This window comes from Vombatus ursinus, unplaced genomic scaffold, assembly GCF_900497805.2.
Source record: "Vombatus ursinus unplaced genomic scaffold, bare-nosed wombat genome assembly UNPS02014852.1, whole genome shotgun sequence".
Classification (NCBI taxonomy): Eukaryota; Metazoa; Chordata; class Mammalia; order Diprotodontia; family Vombatidae; genus Vombatus; species Vombatus ursinus.
Genome location: NW_020954630.1, coordinates 1,884,772 through 1,911,050, shown reverse-complemented (window position 1 = coordinate 1,911,050; position 26,279 = coordinate 1,884,772). Strand labels below are relative to the sequence as shown.

Sequence of the window (26,279 nt, the reverse complement as noted above, 5' to 3'; positions counted from 1 at the left end):
GTGGACTAGAGGCAGGAGGAGATAGTGATTGAATCCAGTCCAAACCAACAAGCATTTATTAAGCCCCTGCTTTTGCAAGGCACTGGGTACTCAGGTGCCAAGGTGGTTTTTCTAAAGCCTAGGTCCAGTCATTTCACTGCCTGCTCCCCAAGCATCAATGGCTCTCCATTACCTCCAAGATCAAGTATAAAGTCCTCTTTTTGGCATGTAAAGCTCCTCCATCTCCAGTCATCCTGATCTATATCTGGCCACTGGTCCCAGATGCCTCTGAAGGAGAAAGTGAGGTTGGTGAATTGACACAGCCCTCCCTCCCTTAAATCCAATTCACTTGCATGTCATGGCCTCACCTTCCTGATGTCATGGTCCTCTTCAAGAACAAAGGACAAACTACAACAACAAAGCTTCTCATAACCTGGCCTCTTTTCTAATCTGGGGCCTTTCCCCAAACTCAACAATCCAGAGACATTGGCCTACTTCCACTTCCTCAAACATGACAATCCATCACCAGGCTTCAGGTATTTGTACTTGCTGCCCCTGCACCGGGAATTCGCTCCTTCTCGCCTCTCCCTCTCTATTTCCCCAGCTTCCTTCAAGATTCAGCTCAGATACCACCTTCTGCTGAAAGGCCTTTTCTGATCCCTTTAGCAACTAATGCCTTTCTCAAATCACCTCCTGTTGTCTGTATATATATCGTGTATGTACCTGGTTATTTACAGGTTGTCTCTTTCCTTTGAATGGAAACTCCTCAAGGTCAGGGATGGTGTTTGTACCTTCATTTGTAGCCTGGCACATAGTAAGAATTTAATAAATGCTTGTTTTTAAATTTTTTATTTGTTTTTATTTTATTTAACATTTATTTTTTATATAAAATTTTCAGTTACAGTTTTTCTCCCTTTCTCCCTCCCCTTCCTGCCCCCATGGGAAAAAAAAAGGAAAGAAAGTGAAAATAGTATGCCTTGATCTGAAGTTAGACTCCATCAGTTCTTTCTCTGGATATGGATAGCATTTTCCATCATGAGTCTTTTGGACTTGTCTTAAATCATTGCATTGTTGAGGAGAGCTAAGTGTATCATAGTTAATCATCACACAGTTGTGGTTACTATGTACAATGTTCTCCTGGTTCTGCTCACTTCATTTTGCATTAGTTCATGTAAGTCTTTCCAGGTTTTTCTGAAATCTGCCTGCTTGTCAGTTCTTATATAGTACAATAGTTTAATAAATTCTTGTTGACTGACTGGGAATGCAAAGACAATACAAAAACCAGTTCCTGCCCTCAAGGAATTTGCATTTTACAGCATAATACAGATATTGATCTAATATACACAATATATAACATATGTGGTATATGTAACATGTATATACATTATATATACATATGTGTATATATGTGATAATTTTAGGCAGGAGTGAGCACTAACAACAAGTGGGGGGAAGTGGTTAGGAAAGCCTTCCTTAGGTGGTAGCACATGAGCTGACCCTTGAATGGAACTGAATTTTTGTCATTCTCCCCTCACAGAGGTGAGAGGAAGGAAATGGCATGGGTTGACAGCAGGCATAAAAACATGGAACTGGGAAATGGAATCCCAAGTTTGATGAATAGAAAGTAAGTAAGCCCTTTGTCTGGACCACAAAGCGATGGGAAGTAATATATAATAAATCTGAAAAAGAAGGCTGAAATCAGATTATGAAGGGTGAAACTGAAGTTTGTATGTTATCCTGGGGGCAACAGGAAACCACTGATAGATGATTGTTCCTATTTTATTTTTAAATAAATTTTAAATTTATTTTTAACATCAATTTAAAAAAAAATTTGTGTTCCAAATTCTTTCCCTTCTGCCTGCGTCTCTCCCTCACCCATTGAGAAGGCAAGCAATGTGATATCAATTATACATGTGAAATTATGCAAAACCTATTTCCATATTAGCCATATTGCCAAAAAACCCCAAGAAAAATAAAGTGAAAAAATTATGCTTCAATCTACACTCATACTTCAAGCTCTCTCTCTCTCTGGAGATGGATAGCATTTTTTTATCAGAAGTCCTTTGGAATTGTCTTGGATCATTGCATTGATCAGAATAGTTAAGTCTTTTGCAATTGATCATCCTTATAATATTGCTGTTACTGTCTACAGTGTTCTCCTGGTTCTGCTCAGTTCATTTTGCATCAATTCATGGAAGACTTCTCAGATTTTTCTGAAACTATTCTGCTCATTATTTCTTATAGCACAATAGCATTCCATCACAGACTTATACCACAACTTGTTCAGTCATCCCCCAATTGATTTCCAATTCTTTGCCACCACAAAAAGAGTTGCTATAAATATTTTTATACATATAGGTCCTTTTTCATTTTCTTTGGTTTCTTTGAGTTACAGATCTAGTACTGGGATTGCTGGGTCAAAGGGTATGCATGGTTTTACAGCCCTTTGGGCATAGTTCCAAATTGCTCTCCAGAATGGTAGGATCAGTTCACAACTCCAATAGTACATTAATGTCCCTTTTTTTTTCCAGCATTTGTCATTTTGCTTTTCTGCCATGTAAGCTAATCTGATAGATGTGAAGTGGTACCCCAGAGTTGTTTTAATTTGCATTTCTCTAATAGTGATTTACAGCATTTTTTCATATGACTATTGATAGCTTTGATTTCTTCTTCTGAATACTGCCTGTTCATATCCTTTGACCCTTTGACATGGGGAATGATTATTATTTATACATACCTATTTAATTGATGGAGAAATGAGGCCTGGAGAGAGGCAGAAGCCTTCTTGCCATCCAGGTATAGTCTGTTGTTAGCCAACACCTACATGTGTTTATATTTGCAGTGTTTACAGGCAGTGGGGATGCCTGTGCCCGAGCATTCAATACCGAGTCTGGTGTGCTACAAAGGGTATTCCGGGGCCACACCTTCATCATCAACTGCATCCAGGTAGGGCCAAGAGACTTTCCGGGTTTGGAAGCCTATTGACATGGTTATTAGAGGGTCGAGAAAAACTGAGTTTTGGATTTACTTCAGCCTTAGAAAAATTGATCATATTCCACTTTTAGCCTCATAATCTCTCACAGACCTCCTCCTTGGTTTTTTATCTAACCCCTTAGTGTATATACTACAGACCAGGCTCATTTCCCCCTGAAATGAGGGAGAAATCTGGCTTTGATGCATAAAGGTGTGGATTTCTTTTAGGGATATGTTGTGAGTTTTTATTGGGAGCTTGTGGAAGTTGGAGGTGGTGAGTAGATGTAGAGATAGTGCTTAGAGATTACCATCAGTTTTTTGGTTCATTCCACCATGTGCCCTGGTGTACAACTCATAACTTCTCTGTTTCCTTTTTTTTTGGAAATAGTGAAGGGCTCATTTACCCCTAGTGCTCCTGTGTTTTTATATTTATAATTATAGTTATATGATGTTATTATATAATATTATTTTATTACTATTAACACATATTATATTGTTAAGATAATTACAATAATATAGCATGGTATTGTATAGTACTATACATAATATAATTATAATATAATATATTTATATCTTATAGCATTCCATGACTACAATAGGTACAGGATGGGGAGATTTGTGTTAGAGGGGACTAAACAGGTGATGGGGAAGAATATGAAATGTTTACAAGCAATAGTAGACCTTAGGATCCTCGCTGTAGAGTAAGAAGGAACCTCATCTAATCCAAACGTTCATTTTATACAAAGGGAAACTGAGGCCCAGAGAGGTTAAGGGCCTTGCACAAGGTTACGTAGGTAGCAAGCCACCCAGGTAGATTGTGCAGTTGAATGGAGATGAATTGGGATAGGAACACTGATGACCCCTTTGGGACACTCACATTCCTCTCACTGTGGGGAGAGAAACATGGTCAAATTAGTCACGTTCTACATTTACCTTTACACTGGCTTTTAGAGGACCTGGGTTCAGATCCCATCTCTGCCCCTTACTGCATGTGTGACAATGAGCAAAGCACTCGGTCTTAATGGTCCCCTGAAAAGTAAGAGGATTGCACCAAATGATCTCCGGGGTCCTTTCCAACTCCAGATCTACCATCCTCTTCTCCCTAATTGACTACTGAGCACCCTATTGGCTCTGGTCAATAGTAGTTGGCCTTCTGGGCAAAGCAAAAGGGGGTAAATGTTTTGTTCAGGATTACCCTTTTAAAATACTGAAAGGGCTTACTATCACCTAATTTCTTAGTTAATAGCTAGCACAGAATTTTAATTCTTAATGCTTTGTCAGATAACACTTTAGTTATTCACTAATTCTTTACTTATCAGTTAACTATTTCATTCCTAGCTAACAACTTGGCAAGGGTTGCTTGTCAGTAAGCTGTGAAAAAGCATGTGACATTGGAGAATTAGTCAACGACCCGGCAATTATTAGGTACCTACAATGTGCCAGGCACTGTGCTTAGTACTACGGATACAAAGAAAGGTGAAATAAAGCAATACAAACAAAACAAAAAAAAAACACGGGGCAGTTGTTCATAGTGTCCAGGTCAGAAGAGCCTCTGATGGCAAGTAGGAGACCACAAAATTTAAGTTTTGTCTACTTCACAATCTTGTTAAGAAATAGCTTTGCCCAGAAGCTCAGAATCATCTGACATTGTGACCAGCATCCTAAGCCAATCTATCCTTGGTGCATTTAGTTTAGTTCAACAAATCTTTGGTGTGTTCCCCTGTATGCCTAGTTATTTGGAAGGTGAGTCACAAGAAGATATGTTCTGTGCCCTCAAGGATCTTACAATCTAGTCATGGGTATAAAACCTAAATATACACACACACACACACATAGCAACTCTATCCAGAGCATCAGTCTGCACTGTTAGAGGGAGTACCCACTTCGATGAAATCACAGACATTGCAGTAGGATCACAGAATCATAGACTTAAAAGCACCAAAGAAGCATATTGGATTGACCAAAGTACTCTTCCTAATATATGAATCTGGCCACATCACTCCCCTTTCTCAAAAATGTTTTAAGAGGTTCCCTATTGCCTGAGAGATAAAATACAAACTCCTTGGCCTGGCATTGAAGGTCCTCCACATTCTGACTCTCATCTGCTTTTCCATCTGTATTTCCTGTTGCCACCCCCACCTCCATGTATCCACACAGCCATCCACCACCATGCAGGGAATGCACTGCTTCCTCACCTCCACTTGTTAGAATTCTCATCCTTCAAGGACCAGCTCAGGTGCCATGGCCTTCATGAAGCGTTCCCTGATCCCCGCAGCTGAAAGCAATCTCTCCCTCTTCATATTTTCCTACAGCACTTTGCCTGAAACTCTTTTGGTCTTATAGCACTTTGCCTTACGTAATACTTATTTGGTGCTGTGTCCTCCCTACTTCACTTAAGTTTTAACTAGGTCAGGTCAACAGGAGCTTTTCCTAGGGTGCTAAAATTTAGAGGGTATAAATAAAGATTGTGTGTGCAATTCAAAAATTTGTTAGGTTTATATTTTTACAACAATCCTCATTATTTTCACATCATGAATTTCCAAGTTAATTTGAGGGCAATTTTCATTCTATTTGCTCCATTTATGACAAAGTTGCTAGGTCTAACTCTGCTCTCCCTGGATTACGGTCAGAGCTCTTTGTTGGCAGAGACTATATCCATGTTCCATTTTTGTATCTCTAGCACCCACCAGTCTTACATATATAAAGTGCTTAATAAATGTTGGTTTACTTGATTTGAATTGAATCTATATCACTCCATTCCCTCATCATGGTATATAATTGAAAATTTGCAGGAGTTTCTACCCCCTTCCCCAACAACCCCAGGTCCATCCTGCCCTGTGGGCTTCCTGGTATTCTGCCCCAGACCCAGCAGGATGAAATATGACCATGTTATTTCAGGTTCACAATGAGGTGCTCTACACAGCTTCCCACGATGGCACACTGAGGATCTGGGACATTCATGGAGTCTGCAAGCAAAATTTGCGTAGCCGCCCCAAGAGGGAGCTGGCCCAGAATCGCAGCACCCCCAAAAGGAGCCTCTCCCAGCTCTTCAACAACAAAGTTGGTTGCACAGTGACTCCACCTCAGGGTGGGGAGTGTGAGACCATTGAGCTACTGTGACCCTGGAGTATAGAACGGACCTTAGTTAGCCATTGGTCGCCAAAACCAAGCTGTCTGTTACTCAGCAGAAGGGAAAACTAGAAGGTCCCAAGCTCAGAGAGTATTGAAGTGAATGTTTGAAAATCCATTTCCTTGACGAGCTCAGGAAATTGAATGCCTTGTGGTGTTACTTCACGTAGGTCATGATGGTACAGAAGCCTTGATTCATGTGCCTCTAGGACTTCTGGCTGGGACTGACAAAGGAGCCCTGTAGGACTAGATAAGTTTCTTCTGTATGCCTATTATCATATAACTGTAATTTTAAACTATTTTTAAAAATTCCTCTCTGCAACCAGCTGCTGCCCAGCACTAGAGCCCTGTTCTCAAGGAAACAAAAAAGGAAGAGACAAGCAAGAAGATTCTGCCTTTATTACATTGTCTGGCAAGGGATGAGGTGACATAGGTTACACTTTTGCTTTGGGAATTTTGTCTCCATTTTTCTCTTCTCCCTCCTCCATCCTTCCCCTTTTCTTCCCCTGCCTCTTCAATTCTTCTCTCCACACATTTTCTCCAATTCCTCTCCTTTTCCCTTTTTACCCCCCATCTCATTTCCTCTGCATGTTGTCACTATCGATTTCCCACTTTGTCTTTCCCTGTTCTTTTTATTCTCTCCATCTATTTCTCCCTCTCCTCTCTCCACTCCCTCACCTTCCCCCAACATAGACCCATTACCACTGTGGATAACCAAGTGAAAGCTCACCGAGAGCACAAGATTAAGCCTTTCTTGTGGGCAAGACTGGCCACTACTCCTCAGACACGAACTTGGCAAACCCTAACTTCTCTCTCTGTCATGGATCAACAACCTGAGCTCTTATTCTCCTGCTTAGGAATAAGAGATCAGACACTAATCCCTCCACTCTCTGAATCCCCAAATGAAGCCAGAACCTTAACTCCCCAACTCAATGAGAAGAGAGTGGAGACATTACATTTTTTAAAAAAATATTTCAAAAGATAACCATTGAGCCATGGATATGTATGTGATCGCTGTCATTTTTCCATTTTGGTCAGTTTTCTGTGATGAGGGAACTTGATAGAGAACTGAAATACATATTGTTTGCTAGCCATGCTCTCTTGATGTGCTTTTCTTGATTTAATCCTGTAAAACTCTTAGGCCAAGTTCTAGGTTTTGTTCAGAGGGGTGCAGTAAACACAGGTGAGGCTGGGTGCTATGATGGCTTTGGAGTCTCATCTCTCCCACTGACACCTCAAGGAACCTTGGACAAGTTAACTTTTCTGAGCCACAGGCTCCCAGTTTGTAAAATTAGGTAGATCAGGCTATGTGCAACCACAGGAACCTTAAAAATCCTTTAAACTAGTGGAGTCAAACTCCAATAGAAACAAGGGCCACTGAATTGTGTGAGAATCCCTGTGGGCTACATGTTAACTTAGAAAACCACATTTTATTCTATTTTTATTTATTTTGTTAAATATTCCCCCATTTCATTTTAATCTAGGCTGGGCTGCAGTAGGGAGTGTTGTGGGCTAAGGGTTTGACATCTCTGCTTTAGACCAACTTTTTCATTTAACACATGGGGAAATAGAGGCCCGAGAGATCCAAGGTCACATCACAATTTAAGTGACAGGGTTAGGATTAAAAACTCCAGATTTCTCCCGACTTTCCATTGTACTTACTCTATGGTCCCTAACATCCCTTCTGGCTCTGAAACTTTTCTTCCACGATACCTTCCTCACAAACTCTTTAGTTTGGAGCGGTATTTGGCTTCTGCTGGTTCTTATCCCTTAGAATGCAATGTCTCATTTCTTATACTCCAGCTACAAGGATCAGGACTGCTCTCAGCTTGATGCCCAGCTAGGTCTCCCAGGATACCCAATTCTGCCTGGCCTATAAGAGGGATTGTGTGGGGGTGTCTGGAGTGACTACTTAACTCATCTGTGGGTTATCCACACAACCAAACTCCTCTAATTCATGCAGATTACTGGAGAGTTGATTAGTTTGGGTGATGTGGACATATAAACAGGAGTTGGAGGACCATGTGTGATGACTACTAAACCCAGAAGAAAATGAAGGTCTGTAAAAATAAGGGGTAAGCCCTATGGCTTCCTGGTTTGGGGTAGAGAGTTGCCTTTGTTTTGTGTGGCGAATGGAGAAATTAAGTACCCTCAGGATTTTTGACTTCTCTGCACCTGATGGGGAGACTGGCCCAGGCTCTTCTCCAGGGTCCTCAGTCAACAACTTTAATAGAACAACAATGTTGCAAAGGTAGGTCATAAAACATAATCCCAACTTCCAAGGAATTTGAAGGTTCAACGTACACATCAGTAGATTTAAATCATGCAAGATACTAATAGATGAACAGTAAGTGTTAGGGTTTAGGGCAGAAAGAACTTTGAGGATCAGAATTGGGGAAAACTTCATGAAAGAACTGAGCTTTGGAGAAGTGGAAGGGAGGAGAAGGGGTGGCCAGATTGGTCCCCCTGGAGCAGGGGTTGGGTCTGGCATATTTTGAGGACTTAAGCGCATAGTTCTATGCCAGAAACCATGGAGGATGTAGGGAAAAAAAAGATTACTTTCAAAAAGTTTACAAACTTGTTGAGATGTCTTATACCATCAACAAGCTTTTATTAAGTGCCTATTCTGTCTTATGAGCTTGGAGTTGGCAAGAAAAGGCAGGGCAGATCTCTGCTCTCTGGGATGACTGACAAGATGATCATCAATGGATCACTGCATTTCCTGATGGAGGCATCCAAGATGCTGTTTGCGGTACCACGGGAGGTGAGAGAGGAGTGAACTCTATGTATCCGGCTGCTCAGGCCTCACACTAGTCAGAAAAGCACACCAGAATCAGGGACCTTCCAAGGAGAGAACTCCTCCTCTCTCATCTAGAAAAACAATGCTGTTTGGTGCTAAGAAATGATGGCAAAAACTCATGGGTTATAAGCCGGGTATAGCAGTATTACACATAAAACACGCTATTTCCATCATCTGGTCTTCTCATGTTGACCTGTTGCATCTTGAATAAGGAAGTACTCCTAGGAAGGAGATTAAAACCACCACCACAGTGACACAATGGAGTGGTTACTGAGTAGCTCACTAAAAGAATAAAACAAGAATTCAGGTGGTACCCTTTTGAACGACCAAGCTGACACTCTGGTATCGGCGACTTCATGCAAGGCTCCAGCCAGGTCTTCCATTATTTTCCAGGATCATACAATCATTCATGTCTTTGCTCAGATTGGTCCCTTTGCCTACTTTTTATCCAAATGGGCTACCCCCTCAGGCCCTCAGTCTCTCTCTTTTTGATTATAGCACGGTTTGAGGGGTAGTGATTTTGTCTTATGCCTCTTCTGTAGCGTTTAACAAAGTGCCACGAATACACTGGGTGCTCATTTTTCTGGTTTTCCTGTCATAGCTAGAGGAACCAATGCACTCTTTCCCTTGTACTCTGCTAAAAGGATGAATTCATTTACTCAGCTCCCCAGCTGTTGAGCCCACTTCCACCACTGCTTATTTTCTTTGGAACAGGAACTGAAAACGCACTTCCTAAATGGCTGAGAATATCCAATTTTTCTTCCTGGCCCACTCTTTCGACTGCAATGGGTCACCCTGCTCCTTCCTCACCCTTCATCCAAGGTTCTTAAAATCCACATTCCTGCACCAACCTGAAAGGCAATTTATTATTCCAATGACCTATCTGTTAGGATGTTAAAATGTATAAATAAGTAAAACTGACCCAAAAGAGAAACTCCTCAATTTTGGACCAAGTTCTTATTCAAGGAATAGGCATTTGTTTTGTTCTCTGTCAAATCCTTTTATGCGGCAATGCAGTAAAGACAGGAACAGGCTGGTACAGTATGGCAGTTCTTTTCTATTACAATTAAAACAACATCTGTGAAGTTATCTGTATAATTTCCTAGCCTCAAAATGGTAAGTAATATCGAAGTGGCTTGTAAGCTGAAAACCCTGAAATAACTCAAAACAATCCCTTTAGGGTTTATGTGGAAAAAAGAGTGCAAGTATGCCCATTTTACAGATGTGTATAATACAGATTTCCCTCCCCCTGGGAGCTTCCTTCAGCATTCTCCCAAAGCAAATGGGTACCTTGCCATTTCTCTCTGATATACCTTGCTACCACTGCCAATTCTGAAACTGTAGCACAATAAATCTGAAAAAATTCTAATTTTCCTTTTGCCTTGACATTAAATGAATTTCAAGCCTTCAATGAAGTGTAAAGCTAAAAGCTTCCTCAGTTCTTCTGATGAAAAGATATGGGGTCAGGACAAAGAACACAAGGAATATGTAAACTTACAGTAGTTTAAAGGAACCTCTGATTCATCCAGGAGCCATAACCCTTAACAGTTTTCAAGTCAGGACTTTTCCATCCAACAGTGCTAAGAAGGGCTAAGCTAATGAGGCAGAAAGATCTCACCCACCTTTCTTGTGCCGTTTGAAGGGAACTACAAAAAAATGGCCTTTGCTCATTCAAATGAAACCACTGCCCAAGCTGTTGTGGTGATTTCAGTCTCTTGACAATAACCATCAGGCTTTGGGGGGGGGGGGTCAACGTTTGCCCTCAATCAGTGTAGATCCCACTGGCTTTAAGGAGGCTGAGACGAGCCCAAGGGACAACACTTGCACTCGGGTTCTCCTTTTGTTACATGGATGAAATCTTGGTGTTAGGAAAATGATTTATTCATTCCACTAAACATATTAACCACAAAGCCTTAGAAATAAACTCTGTGAAATATAAGCATACAAAAAAATCTGTCATAAAATATTTGTTTCCACTACAGTTTTCTCTGCTAGCAATGACATTTAAATGACAGTGAAGATTTGGAACAGATTACTTAAAAATAGAGTTGCTCTGCCTTCCATTTAATAACTGAATAAAGTTTGTGGAAAAAAAGTTGCTGATGTGTAAAAATTCCTGACCTAAATTTCAAATGTATATTTTACTATATAATCAAGGTATTTAAAAGCTCCAGTCATTTACCATTATTTTATTCTGTACCTGCAGCGCACTCATCTGTTTGTTTTTTTTTTGCACATGGAATAGAGATTTAAAACAATTTTAGTGACAGTAGCAGCCAAGTTGATACAGAAAGGCACAAGTGCTTCGGAGGCAAGGACAGGCACTATGTGAAGAAAAATTATCCAGAGCTCGGTCTTAGGAGGAAGGAGGGTCAAGGTCCACAGCTACAAAGCCAGAAACTACATTAAGGGGTTAGGGAAACCCTGTTTTTTTCCAAATGGCCCTCTCTAGCTCCCAATCTCACCTGCAAGGAAAAAGAAGTGGGGCCAGGTAGACCAAGGTGAGGAGGCCAAGCTTGAATGAAGACAGCAAAAAGCAAGTTAGGCCAGAACAATCTCCCTTCTTTATGCCCTCCCCACCATGGCTCCAACTACTAAACATTTCAGGGATTTCCTCGGTCCCTGCCTTTATAGTCCTTTATCTTCCCTATCCCCTATCCTGGGAATATCTTTCAAGTACTCAAAGCAAGCAATAGGGAAGAAGAAAAAAAATGAAGGACTGTATTAGATTTTTTTTTTTATACAGATAGAATTTATAAGCACAAAATTAAGGTACTTATTTCAATTTGTCATCTACTTTTTCTGGCTTGTTGATTTTATATTCTCTACATAGGATAAGTACTCAGCAATAACCAGTGCTTCATCTTCTAGAGTTGAGTCAAGATAATCTTCTTCATGTTCTGGAATATCACCCAAGATTTCATTGACTGCCTCTGTTTCCATATCTTCATCTGTTGAGGCACTAGAAGTACCTAAAATAAAATATTAAAATGGGATAAAAGGGGGGAAAAATCAAACAAATAATGGTCTACCAAAGTCAGTTTTAGAATATGTCTTCTTCTAATTACATATTCTCCCAAGTAATCAATCGCTATGCAAAACCAGTATGGCAGCCCCAGCCTTCCCACCTAAGGCTTCTATTTCTATTTCTGCAGCCCAAAGTCATGCAACTGTTCTCCTTTCTCAGTACGATCAGTTTCCCACTAATCAAGAGCTAGACCATAGTCTTACCAGCAGAATCTGAAGGGGATTTTGTTGATGAGGTGGAAGAAGAATCTTCAGATGGTATTTGTAAGTCAGACGGAAGAGTTCCGCTATTATGAGCAAGTGTCTGAGCAGCCAGTTGAACATTTCCTCTAAATACTCTGAGAGCTGTCTTGGCTGTCTCTGCTTCAAAACCCATATATACCAACTAAAGCAGAAAAATGGAAAATTACAGATAGTAGAAAATAGAAAATTCAGGTAGTATACAAAACTTGAGGTTTGTTAATGGTTGCTGTAAGCACTTACATCATCCAATGAGACAGTCAATCCCCAAGCTTATTTCTTAAAATTCATCAGACCTTTTGTTCTTTATACCAGTTATTTCCTGATTTACCCCTATTCCCCCCTCAATGAACACTCTGCTCTAAGATTGAAAAAAGTTGACTAAAACTAGCCAACAGAACAAACATAATCTGACAGATTACATACCATTCTGTAACATAGGTCTCATCTCCTTATTCTAAGATTAAGGAACTATGTTTCATTATGTCTTCTCTGGGACCACAACTGGTTAGTCCTAGGCTTATTTTAAAGAGGATTTTTTAAAAAGATCATATCATGAACATCAAATTTTTCCCAAATTAAATGTTTTGAATTCTATGAGTCTGACTCCAAGTAATTCAAGTGGTGAGCACATTTGAGTCAAGCATCTTAATTTCCCTTGAGAAAAGGAGTAGTTTTACCATTGCCTTTAGTTCCGATTCCTCCAAAGAAAACCTTGAGGCCTCTGTATGAAAGGTACTATACAAATTAGTAATATTTGTACTTAACTAAGTACTCAGACTATACTAGTTGCTTCCTTAAGTAAATGTGTACAAGACAAGATAAAGTCCTAAGTTGTTCCCTTGGTTTTCTCCTGCCAGGAATACACCCTCCACAGCTTCCCAATGTTTGACTGTCTCCAGGACAAGAGGCCAGAATAGCTGAGGCACTGTCTCTTTCTTGACCCCTATCTCTGCAACTGAAGAGATCTCTGTGATGCTTTGAGGGACACAAAGGCATTAGCACTCACCTTATCAATATTTTCTTGAGAAACATGTTCCTGGTTGTTGCTAGTCTCAGGATCTGCATCATTTAGCCACCACATCTGAGGATTACTAAGAAGAATCTAAAATACACAGGAATAACAAGCTACCGATCCATATGGAATATAAATGTCACTCCCCACTCAGGTTCTAAAGCAGAACTCAAAACCTAGAAAAAGCTACCTTTATATTAAGCCCTTGGCAATACAGGCTTATTCTCTCTAATCTGTTTTTCAAAGAACTTTATCCAGTCTGCTATTAAAATGTCAAGCACTGAGGTTACCTACATTTTATAACTCTCTACAATACATGAAGTGCTCCTATTTCCAATAGTTTATATGGAGTTTTTTGTTTTTTAAACAAATTTTTGATTTGGAAAGTTGTTTGTCCTTCATGCTTGAAGAGGACCAAAATGACATTGTGATGTTAAGGTCAATATACAACGTGCCTGGCTATGGCGGATCATACCACTTTGAGCTTGGAAGGCTCTACCACAGGTCAGGCACAAATAGTCTACATGAACATCTGGGAGGGAGACCTCTCTAAACTTGTACATTTCACATTTCATTTCTTTTGAGTTACCATCAGGCTGAGTGGTCCTGTGCCAATATCTTCCATGTCTTATAACTGATACCAAAGCTCTTCAAAGAGACCTTGAAAGTGTTCTTGTATTGTTTCTTCTGACCACCATGTAAGCACCTGCCTTGTGTGAGTTATCCATAAAACAGTCTTTTAGGCAAAAGACATACAGTTGACATTTGAACAACATGGTGAGCCCATCAGAGTTGGGCTCTCTGCAGTAAAGTTTGAACGCTTGGCAGTCCAGCTCAAGAAAGGGCTTCAGTGTACCTTATCTTGCCAGGCGATTTTCAGGGTCTTTTTAAGACAATTCAAATGGAAGCAGTTCCATTTTCTGGCATGGTCCTAGCAGTTTATCTTGGTTTCACAGGTATACAACAATGAGGACAGAACAACGGCTCTGTAGACCTTCAGGATGTTAGGCAGTCTAATACCTCTTCTCTTCCACACTTTCTTTTAGAGCCTCCCAAATGCTGAGATAGCTCTGGCAATGTGTGCATCAACCTCATCCTCTATGTGTACATCCCTGGAAAGTATACTGCCAACATAAGTGAATTTATCCATAGCATTAAACATTTCTCCACTTGTTGTAACTGATGGTACCGCATATGGATGGTGTAATGCTGGTTGGTGGAGAACCTCTGTTTTTTCTTGGTGTTAGTTGTTAGACCAAAATTAGCACAAGCAGCAGAAATTTTAGCCATACTCTGTTACATCTCACCCTCAAAGGCTGCGATGAGCACACAATCATCTGCAAACAAAAAGTCACACACAAACTCTCCCTCCACTTTAATCTTGGCTTGGAGCCTTTTCAAGTTAAATATTTACCATCATGGTGGTAGCTGACCTTGATGCTGTTTCATCCTTGTTGAAGGAATCCAACAACATCACTAAAAACAACATGCTAAAAGTCATGGGAGCAAACATATAGCCCTGCTTCACTCCACTGATGACCGGGAAAATGCAAGAGCACTGTCCATTATCCAGAACCTGTGCAAGCATGCCATCGTGAAACTGGTGTACAATACTGGTGGACTTCTCCAGGCAACCAAATTTTGCCATGATCTTCTACAGGCCTTATGACTTATAGTATCAATACAGTTAGATCGACAAATGTTGTGAACAGACCTCCGTTTTGTTAAAAAATGTCATTAGTCTTTTAATTGTACAATTGTGCTAAAGTTAGAGGATGTCTAATTTCTTCATCTCTGTTCTTGAGGTAGGAAAGATAGAAGGGGAAATGGGTCTCCTGATTGAGTATAAGGCTAGAGAAGGGGAAGAAACGGGCACTGGAGGTTTAGGTTTTTTTTTGGAAAGTCTATTTGCTTGCAAACACTAAATTAAACACCAACTGAGAAACAAAGTTCAGATGAAATTTTAAAACCTCAAGAGATTTTATGCTGGAGTTAGAAGAACACATAGTCCTGGGTCTCCCAGGGGTGGTGGGTGATCTCCAGGCCCTGGTGGCCAAGCGTCCTCAGTACAGTACATGGTGTTTCAGAGAACGAGGCCTGTGACGAAGACATAGAATGGATGAATCCTTCCACTTACCTTGAGTGCTTCATCCAGGTTTCCTCTTGCCTGGTGGAGAGCTTCTTTTGCAGCATGAGCCGAATAGCCCATTCCTTTCAAAGAGTTTATGTTATCCAGTCTTCTTTTTCTTTTTTCTTTTTCCTCTTTCTTTATTTGGGCAATTTCCTTTAGGAGACAATTCAAACAGAATGAAGTTATACTGACTGATAAATGTTCAATAACCCATATGGCTAGTACGCTGGGCACTGAGCTCAACTACATCCCTATATCTGAGTCCTTCCTCAGTACTGTTCTCAGCATACAACCTCAAGAAAAAATTTAAAGAACTTTATTCTACTCTCTTTGTGTAGGAGGGACTGGGGGAAGGAAGAAGAAAGGAAGGAGAAGGGAATACAGGAAATAGAGAGAATGGATGCTTCGATAACATATAACAAGAACCATTATTTAAATGTTTGTCGTTCAACAGATAATCCTCACCCAATCTCCCTATTCTAGGCCTAGCCACAAGTACAAGTTCACATAGCTGAAGTCATAAAGAAATCGTCCTTATCTTTTTATTTCACAAGAGCAGACTGTATAACTGGGATCTTAGGAGATTTCCTATGCAGTTTTCTAAATCCATGCTCTATAACATAAATCCATGATTTAGGATAACATCCCCTAGGGTTGCCTGGCAATATCAAACAAACAGAAAAAAAGCAGAGCAGTGATAACCTCTTTTTACCTAATCTCAATCCAGCCACGGTGCATGAAATACAGATGAAGTAATAGACTTATTCTGTATTGCTCCAGAGAGCAGAACCAGGACTTGTTACTGGAGTAAATACAACTGTGAACATTAAACTTCCAATTAATCAAGTGATTCAATTTAAAATTTTTCATGTCCTGTTCTAACAATACATTGTAATTAATACCTACTGGAAAAGTAGAATAAGTTTCCACTCTTCTGAAGTCAGGAAACTTGAGTCAAAAGGGATAAACAGTTTTCTCTGACACTGATGGCTGGTATAGTATTGGTTTGGTCTTAAGTCTCACTACCTATTCAAGGAACAGAGTATAGATGTTTGACAAACATATAAACAGAGAATGTTAAAGTACCTCTCTTCGGTTGGTAATATGGGTGGCAGCATGATCTACATTTCCATCACAAGCCCTCAAGCCAAGTCGAGCTTCCTGAGCAGTAAATCCCAACTGTAACAAACTGTGAACTTTTAGAGGATCTATAGACAGCTCTTCATAGAGTTGCTGTGCCTACCAATGGGGGAAAAAACAAAGTAACCATATGGGTATAAGAATGCTGATACTTAACATAAATTTAAGGCCTAAAAGAAATTAAACTGTAGAGCCAAAATCAACTTGGCCATGTGCATGTAAGAATTGGAAACATGACCAGTCAGTGGTACATTATGAACACCTAATATGTGCAGAGCACTATACTGGGCACCATGGGGAGTTACAGCAGAAACTTAAGATGTTGTACCTGCCCTCATAAGCTTATGACAGAAGAAAAATTAGTAGTGCTTGTCAGATATATGTAACTCACAAGATATATGTAACGTCACCAAGAAAAAACTGAAGCCATCTGATGAGTTTCTTCAGCTCCCATCCTTCGATTCCCTAAACCTGTTCAGCATCATCTCCCACTGTCCCATACTTCTCTCAAGTCAAAGAACAGATATCCCCACAGAAAAAGCTCATCTTTCCACCTGTACCCTTAATCCCAATTTCTTCCCACTTCCTTTAGACTCCTGCACCAATGATCATTCTTTCACTCACATATCTTCAATATCTCCTTAACTGAATAAGGTCCACCTGTGTACAAACATGCTTAAGCTTCCCTAATCCTTAGGAGGGAAAAAAAAAAAGCCTTTGCTTGAAGCCCATCCATTGTTCCCATCTCATCTCTCCACTCCTCTTCAATGCTGGCCTTCTTGAAAATAATTCACATGTATATACCAGCTGGATGTTTGCAAAACACTTTCCTTATCACAAGGAGGTAGAGGGTACTATTATCCCCCACTTTCTAAATGAGAAAATGGAAACTCTGAAAGGTTACGTGATTTCTCTGTATTCATACAGCCAGGGTGATAAGGCAGTATTTGAACCTAGGTCTCCTGACCGAGTCTAGCCTTTTTTCTACTTCACTTCAGTGCCTAAATTCATCTGCACCTTACGTCTCTATTTCCTCACTACCCACTTTCTCCTCAACCTCTTGTAACTGGACTTGCCTCACCTGCCTAACTCCACTGAAAATGCTCTAAGTCACCAAAGACTTTCTCCTTGATAAATCCAATGGATTTTCCTCAACCCTTATGCTCCCTCAAACCCTCTGGAGCACTGTCTTCTCCCTCACCTCTTGCATCACTTACTAAGTCCTTTTGATTCCATCTCTATGACAGCCCTCACATCTGTCCTCTCACCACCACCACCATAATTTGGAATCCTATTACCAACCACTGAGACTGTTGATAAGGTCTAACATATCTCCCCCACCACTCTCTCCTCCCTCCGATCTGTTCATCACAAGACGGCCAGAATAATCTTATAGATTTGGTCATGTCACTCCCCTACTCAAAAATCTTCAAAGACTCCACCCTGCCTAAGTTTGCCATTCACTGCCTACAATCAAAGCTTTTCCTAGAGGGTAGAACCCTCTCTTTTTAGTCTTGTCTTGTATTATTTCCCTTCAAGAGTCCTGCCTCAGAAAGGCTAGCCCTCTTCCCTTCCCAATCCCACACCCTGCACATCCATGCCTTTGCTCAAGTTCTCCCCTCTTCCTGAAATTCCTTTCTTCCTAATCTTCTCCTAAAAAACTTTGAAGCCAAAATTCAATGTCACTTTTCCCAGGAAGTCTTCCAAGATTCCAAGTTGCTAATGACCTTTCTCCCTAGTCCGAAATGAAACTTTGTTTTGTAACTCTGTAATGCACTTATTGCTTTATCATTATGTTACCACTATTCATATCTTTTCACCCTATTAGTCTTTAAGCTTCTGTAATATAATCTAATGTTTATTGGCAAAACAAATAGTAGCTGAGTAACTACAATGTTTCTCATCTTACCTTATTGAGATATTCAGAAGCCTCCTCCCCATTACCACTATGATAGTTTCTTATTCCTTGAAGCAAGTAAAGTCTTAAAAATAGTACCTTCTCTCTCCCATAACTTCCCTAAGGAGAGGAAAAAAAAACATCCAAAAGTTAAAACAACTACCTTACTTCTATTACTAGACATGTTAACACTTCCGTTTAAATTCCTTTTTTCTTCTATAATAGCAAAAAACAAAGTTAATTTCAATACAGTAAACTCTGCTATCTCATATTAATCAGCTCTAATAGGATAGAAAGAACACAGGACTGGCGGTCAAGAGACAAAGGTTCCCACTCCAGGTCTACAACTAGCTAGCTATGTTACCTTGGGAAAATCACAATCTCCCTCTGTCTCAGTTTCCTCGTAAGATATAACACAAATGAAGCTAGATTAGATTGAAGCACAACAAATCAATTTTGCATCTGGGAGATAGCCAAAAAGTTTAGAAGCCAAATGAACTTTTTAGCTTTCAAGGGAAAAAAGGGAAGAAGGAAGAACAGGGTGAGTAAGAGAAGCTGCACATTGTTGGTGAGGCACTGCAGCTCAACTAGAAGATGGACACTACATTAGGATTAGAGAAGGACTATTGAAAACTCTGGAAGAATCCTCTAGAAAAGCTCAAACATTCAGTCTGGGCACTTCCTTGGCTCAGAGGCAAAGTGCTTGGCTCTTTTGGGTCCAGTTCTCACCTACCTCTCTTCTTCTATCCTAACATTCAGGGAACAGAGCCAAGACACACATGGTAAAGATTTAGAAGCACACAAAGCCTTTAGGTGAATCCCCATTTGTGCGGTTGTCTAGGGTTGTGAATGTCAAGTTATCTTAAAGTAAAAGATTCACAGAGAAGGAAGTTTACAGTTTCTCATATGATACTAGAAAACTAGTTTCCCTAAAATACTAAGTATCATGTGAAGCCCCCAGACACTATGACAACACGATACCTAAGATTGGTCAAACCCTGAATTAATGAACTCTTAAAGGTCCCTAGCAGTGTATGCAAGACTAGAACCCAAGTCTAATTTCTAGGCCATGGAGATATGCTAACTTCAAAGCACTATTAGAACTTTCTGAAATATCCAAGAAAGATAAAATTATATTTAGAATACTTTTAGTGTTAAGTGTATTTTGCTGCATTCTGCTAATTCTTTAAAAATTGATCACCTACATATTGCAGATATGGTCATTATCATTTACCATCACTTAAAACAATTATTTTTATTTTACTGCTATTAATTGCTTTAAATATTATTTTAAAATTACCAACTATGCCCAATGAACAAGTTTATTGAATTTCTTTTCTTTTTATTTTTGGTGAGGTAATTAGGGTTAAGTGACTTACCCAGAGTCATAACACTAGTGAATGTTATGTGTCTGAGGCAGGATTTGAACCGAGGTCCTCCTGACTCCAGGACCAGTGCTCTATCCACTGTGCCACCTAGCTGCCCCTATGAATTTCATTTTTTTTTTTAAAAACAAATTTTAAAGACTTGGTTTAAGAAGAGGCTGACAGGAAGATGAACAATTTAATAAAATTCCAATGCAAAAATGTTTATTGAAAATAAATTAATAAAGTGGTAGAATCACCTTTCTTTTTTCTTTTTGGTGAGGTTATCGGGGTTAAGTGACTTGCCCAGGGTGACACAGCTAGTAAGTGTTAAGTGTCTGAGGCTGGATTTGAACTCAGGCACTCCTAACTCCAAGGCCAGAGCGCTATTCACTGCGCCACCTAGCTGCCCCGGAATCACCTTTCAATGTCAGTCTCACCAAATGATTCCTACTAGTAGACTCATCTAAAAGAGGTTTTTCCACCAAATGATTTTGGACCAGATCCTGTGGGGCGGCTGTTTTTTTACTAGTGGCATCCACATTATCACTGTACTATTCTTGAAATTTCTCTTCAAAGCTTTCCATCCAGTGTTAGCTCATTCCATGCATACCAATACAACATGTAATTCAGATAACTGGAAGGTGAGGGGAAAGACAGGAAAGAACAATAAACCTGCACCTACCTGTAATTTATAATTCATCTCAAAGACTTTTGTTCTTTATCTTTATTTTCAGCACAGGTAGATAGTAACAGTACCTACCTCCCAGAGTTGTTGTGAGGATCAAATGAGTTAATATTTCTAATGGCACAGTGTCTTGTACACAGCAGACACTTAATAAGTGCTTGATCTCTCTCCCTTTTCTAAGGCTTTAGGGATGGCTGGGGCTTTAAAGATCATTTAGTTAAGTCTCTAATTCCCACGCCCCAGAGACCAATGAGGCAGATGAAATGACTTGCCCAAGGTTACACCAGTTGTAAGTAGCAGGGTTGGGACACAAATTCAGGTGCTCTGATCCAGAGCCCATATTCTTTTCACTACACTATGGGGTCTTTCAAGCTAGCTAAAATGTAATGGGCTGACTGATTAGGTAACAAGCGTTCTTTCCCTGAAGTTATTCAAGCAAAAGCTAGCCAAACAATTTGTTGGAAACACCATAAAATGGCTTCGTGCACTGGGCAGGGTTAGTTTAGATGACCACTAAGATTCCTTTCAACTCTGAAATTCTGTAATCTAAGTAATGCCAGCAAGATATAATGGAAAGAGCACTAGATCTGCAGTAAAGACCCCTGGGTTTAAGTCCTAGTTCAGATGCTTACTAGCTATGTGAACACAGGCTTATCACTTAATTTATCTTAAAAAAGGAGAGCATAGTTCCTGGGTCAGTAACTGAGTTCCATGGGTCTAATAGCCTGCACAGGAAATAAGGACTAAACCCCCAAAACTCCACTTGTATAATATATTGTTAAACTTTAAAAAATTATTTTCAAATGTAGGTTGCTCATCTGTAAAATGGGGATAATTAATAATCTTTCCACTACCTACCCTCACAGGATTGTTATGAGGAAAGAACTTTGCAGAAGTTAAAGTGCTACGTAAATGTGAGCTATTACATAAACAAGAGTTATTACAATAAAATGATATTCCTTGAAGTGAAGAAGTAGTACAACTGGTAACAGAACCCAAACACTCTCCCTTTGCAAGTCTGTGGGAAAATAGGGAAAAGAACCAAAACTTAGTAATTATAGAATGGGATAGAAAATCCTAAGCAATATCTTAGGAATTAAATGAATTTGTTTGTGGGATAGTTAAACAATAATTTAGTTGGTTAGTTTAAGCCAATAACGCCCAGACAACAGTTCTTGAGGTATATGTGACATGTAAACTCTACAGGGTATACAGAGGTCACATGTTTCTTTTGGTTAATGGGGATTGCAAAGGTGGTCCCAGAGTCCCTTAACTGTGAATATCTTGGGTCTGAATTCTGCATAGACAACAATAATGAAACCCAAAGGCCCCACACATACAAGGTATTTTAAAACCCTTAAAAAATTATTTTCAAATATAGTCTGAAATTGCAAGAAACTGCAAACTACTATGAAGCACTTTTGAGCTAGTAGATATGACGTGAATTACACATACACACAAATTCTGTACTCAGACCTGACAACATGCAATATAATCCCAAACAAACCATAGTTCAAATCAACATACTTTTATATGGACTAGTCTTTGGTGGTTTTCCCCGTAGCAGTTTTTAAAGCATGTTTGGGCCACATTTAGCTTTCTTTCTGCATCATCAAGGCATTCCAGCTGTCCCAGACGGAAGTAACACCACACTATGTCCAGCTGAAGCACTGCATAATTATCTACTGTATCCAACAAGTCTCTGCAACATTCACTGTAAGAGAAAAAGTAAATCTCACTAATCATCTATTTTATGAAAATTTTCATTATGTCAAGTTTTACTGAATTCTTTTTTTCAAAAATTAAAGCAGAAAGAAGCTACAAAAAAACTTCACTTGTGTTTGTGAAGACTGGATGTTTTACAGTGAAGTTCTTAACTATTATGGGGCAAGTTCTGTTTCTTATCCAAAGCATCCAGATCAACTGGGGCTCTGAGGTGGGAGGGAAAGTAGAGCTGGACTAGTAAAAGGGTGTCAAAAATCTCTTGAATAAAGGTTTCCGGCCAAACTTCCTTCTTGTACCTAGTTTACCACATTGCACTCCACAATTAATCCTTTGGGATCTTTAAAGACTTTCTCTATAAGTTAGGGACCATGGATTAGATGGGTATATTGGGAGAAGATAAAAGTTAAAGATAGTTAAAGGTTTAAAATCTGGAAAGAACCGGGGGGGAGGGGGGAGCCAAAATGGCGGAGTGAAAGCAGTGACTTGCTAGAGCTCTCCCCCAAACTCCTCCAAATACCTATAAAAAATGGCTCTAAACAAATTCTAAAGCAGCAGAACCCACAAAAAGACAGAGTAAAACAAATTTGAGGCCAAAGACAGCTTGGATGGTTGATCAGAAAGGTATATCGCGCCGGGCAGGGAGAAAAGTGCAGTTTGGCGTGGGTGCACAGGCAGCAGCAAACCTGGAGCAGGCCTCAGAGGACTGAATCGTGGGCAACTGTGGTGGCTTCCAGACTTCTCAACCCCTGAACACCAAAGACAACTTGGAAGGTTAGTGGGAAAAGTCTGTGACTTTCGTGAGAGAGAAGCTAGGTCTCAGCCGCAAGTCCCAAGCGTGGGCTGCAGCTGCCTCCTGAGCTTCCAGCCCACAGACTGAGGGGAAATCAAGTGGCTGATGGAGGAGGATTGCAGGGATCTCTTTGCCAGTGCTGAGGCAGGAATCTCTTGCTTTGCCCGAGCTTGGATCTGGGTCACGGTTCTGGGTGGCGGTCCTGTGGCGAGGAGGAGCACTGGTGAGGTGGAGCTTGTAGTGGTTGTGGAGAGGAAACCCTCCTCAGAGTTCCAAGACAGAAAAAAGTACTCATAGACCAAAGCACAGGCCAGGAAAGGAGTAAATACCTCACCCTTGATCATAGCACCTTGGAAGAACTGAAAATTTACAGGTCCCTAGAAGTATCTCTGAAAACAGCTGCACAAAACCCCTGAAGCTTGGGACAGTACATTCTCCACACTGGAAACAGACTCCTACCTTAACAAAGAGTTTATAATTCAAGTAATTGGCTGGGATCATGAGCAAGCAGTGCAAAAAGAGTCAGACTATATCATCTTACTTTGGTGACAAAGAAGATCAAAACATACAACCAGAAGAAGACAATAAAGCCAAAGCTCCTACATCCAAAGCCTCCAAGAAAAACATGAATTGGTCCCAGGTCATGGAAGAGCTCAAAAAGGATTTTGAGAAGAGAAGTAGAAGAAAAACTGAGAGTGATGCTAAAAGAGACCCCAAAAAATACTGAAGAAAATAACACCTTAAAAAATAGCCTAACCCAAATGGCAAAAGAGGTCCAAAAAGCCAATGAGGAGAAGAATGCCCTAAAAAGTAAAATTGGCCAAATGGAAAAGGAAGTCCAAAAGCTTACTGAAGAAAATACTTTCTTAAAAACTAGAATGGAGAAATTAGAAGCTAGTAACAATTTGAGAAATCAAGGCACCGTAACACTAATCAAAAGGAATGAAAAAAGGGAAGAGAATGTGAACTATCTCACTGGAAAATCAACTGACCTGGAGATCCAGGAGAGAGAACTTAAAAATTACTGAACTATCTGAAAGTCATGATCAAAAAAACAGCCTAGATATCATCTTTCAAGAAATTATCAAGGAAAGCTGCCCTGATATTTTAGAACCAGAGGGCAAAATAGAAATTGAAAGAATCCACCGATCACCTCCTAAAAAAGATCCCCAAAGGAAAATTCCTAGGAATACTGTAGCCAAATTCCAAAATCCCCAGGTCAAGGAGAAAATATTGCAAGCAGCTAGAAGGAAACAATTCAAGTATTGTGGAAACACAATCAGGGTAACACAAAATTTAGCAGCTTCTACATTAAGGGTCTGGAGGGCATGGAGTATGATATTCTGGAGGGCAAGGGAGTTAGGACTACAACCTAGAATCACCTACCCAGCAAAACTGAGTATAATCCTTCAGGGTAAAAAATGGTTATTCAATGAAATAGGGGACTTTCAAGCATTCCTGTGGAAAAGACCAGAGCTGAATAGAAAATCTGACCTTCAAATACAAGACTCAAGTCAAACATGGAAGAAGTAAACAGAAAAGAGAAATCATAAGAGACTTATTAAGGTTGAACTGTTTACATTCCTGCAGGGAAAGATGGTATTTGTAACTCACGAGTCCTTTGTCAGTATTAGGGTAGTGGGACGGAAAAAATTATATGTATAGATAGATAGATACAGGACACAGGGTGAGTTGAAGATGAAGGGGTGATATCTGGAAAACAAAATTAAGGGGTGAGAGAGGATTATACTGGGAGAAGGAGAAAGGGAGAAGTAGAATGGGGTAAATTATCTCACATGAAACAGACAAGAAAAGGCTTTTACAATAGAGGGGAAATGGGGGAAGGTGAGAGGGAATGAGTGAATTTTATTCTCATAGGATTTGGCTTAAGGAGGGAATAACATACACAATGGGGTATGGAAATCTATCTTACCCTATAGGAAAATAAGGGGGGAAGGGGACAAGAGAGTAGGGGATCGATAGAGGGGAGGGCAGATTGTGGGAGGGGATAATCAAAAGCAAACACTTCTGAGGAAGGACAGGGTCAAAAGAGAGAATAGAATAAATGGGGGGTAGGACAGGATGAAGGGAAATATACTTAGTTTTCCACAACAGGACTACTATGAAAGTGTTTTGCATGACTACACATCTATAACCTGTATTGAGATGCTTGCCTTTTCAATAAGGGTAGGTGGGGAGGGAGGAAGGGAGAAAATTTGTAACCCAAAGTTTTAAAAACACATATTAAAAATAAAAAAAAGAAAAGAAAGAAAAAACTGGAAAGAACCTTAGAAAAATTTTAAAGTCCAACCCCCACATTCTATAGATGAGAATACTTAAAGAAGTGAAATGATTTGCTCAAGATAATACAGGTAGTAGAAATAGAGCTGGAATTTTAAACCTGGGTCTAATTGCAAATCCAGTGTTCTTTCCCCTAAACCATGCTTGCCTCTATTATTCTAGTTCTAACAGAAAATATTATGATCTTAAAATTACTTATCTTCAAATTAAATGCAGAAGGACCAGAATTTAAGAACATCTCAAAGGAATGAGCTGCATCAAGTGATAAAGTGCATTTTTTCAATACATAAGGCAAAGAAAATAGAGATAGAATGATGAAAAGCTGTATTTCAAAGTAAAATTATTATATTTTTGCATCAATTGATGTTTCTGGTCCTTCTAGTGTTAAGTAATTACTAAATGAAAATTTATAATGCAAATCTAGCCTACCAGTCAGAATTATCTTTCTTCAATAATCAAACTATTTTTGTTTCAAGTTTTAAGATAACATATCCTTTTAACTTAATAGATACTCTACTATACATAGTATCATCTCCTAGGCAAAATGTTAATTAAGACTGGCTTCATACTCTCTTCAAGCACCTGTGTCTTAATGATTTCCTCCCATTTCCATTACCAAAATCTACTGGAAATAATTTGTGTCTACGATTTAAACTTTCCATTCTGCTATCTCTCCCAGGGGGATGGAGATATATATGTATATGTATATGTATATGTGTATGTGTGCGTGTGTCAAAACAAGCTTGTGAAGTACCTATTATGTGTCAGGCCCTGGGGATACAGAGACAAAAGCAGAATCATTCCTGCACTCAAGGAGCTAACATTCTTGCTTAACTTACTAAACCATCTGCAATAAAACTAAGCAGCCACCACAAAAAAGCTGCTATAAATATTTTTGTACATGTGGGTCTTTTTCCCATTTTTATTGAGGAGATGCCCATCAATTGGGAAACGGCTGAACAAGTTGTCGTGTATGAATGTAATGGAATACTATTGTGCTACAAGAAATGATGAGCAAGCAGACTTCAGAAAAACCTGGAAAGACTTGTATGGACTGATGCTGAGTGAAGTGAGCAGAAT

General features: G+C 39.7%; 2 protein-coding genes across 6 annotated transcripts in view; one reads left to right on the top strand and one right to left on the bottom strand.

The window, feature by feature from the left end:
* The window catches only part of WDR86 (WD repeat domain 86), a 54,609-nt gene extending 43,656 nt beyond the window's left edge, over positions 1-10,953 (top strand). For all 3 annotated transcript variants that reach the window (XM_027840925.1, XM_027840926.1, XM_027840927.1), the window contains exons 6-7: positions 2,822-2,925; positions 5,851-10,953. In XM_027840925.1, coding sequence (XP_027696726.1) covers positions 2,822-2,925; positions 5,851-6,072 — 326 coding nt within the window. In that variant the 3' untranslated portion in view covers positions 6,073-10,953. The remainder of the gene's footprint in view (positions 1-2,821; positions 2,926-5,850) is intronic.
* A 102-nt stretch (positions 10,954-11,055) lies between these two features.
* The window catches only part of NUB1 (negative regulator of ubiquitin like proteins 1), a 48,744-nt gene continuing 33,520 nt past the window's right edge, over positions 11,056-26,279 (bottom strand). For all 3 annotated transcript variants that reach the window (XM_027840922.1, XM_027840923.1, XM_027840924.1), the window contains exons 9-15: positions 21,911-22,097; positions 18,344-18,451; positions 16,381-16,533; positions 15,301-15,447; positions 13,158-13,253; positions 12,113-12,293; positions 11,056-11,853 (exon numbers count right to left, since the gene is read on the bottom strand). In XM_027840922.1, the coding sequence (XP_027696723.1) occupies positions 11,675-11,853; positions 12,113-12,293; positions 13,158-13,253; positions 15,301-15,447; positions 16,381-16,533; positions 18,344-18,451; positions 21,911-22,097 (1,051 nt within the window). In that variant the 3' untranslated portion in view covers positions 11,056-11,674. The remainder of the gene's footprint in view (positions 11,854-12,112; positions 12,294-13,157; positions 13,254-15,300; positions 15,448-16,380; positions 16,534-18,343; positions 18,452-21,910; positions 22,098-26,279) is intronic.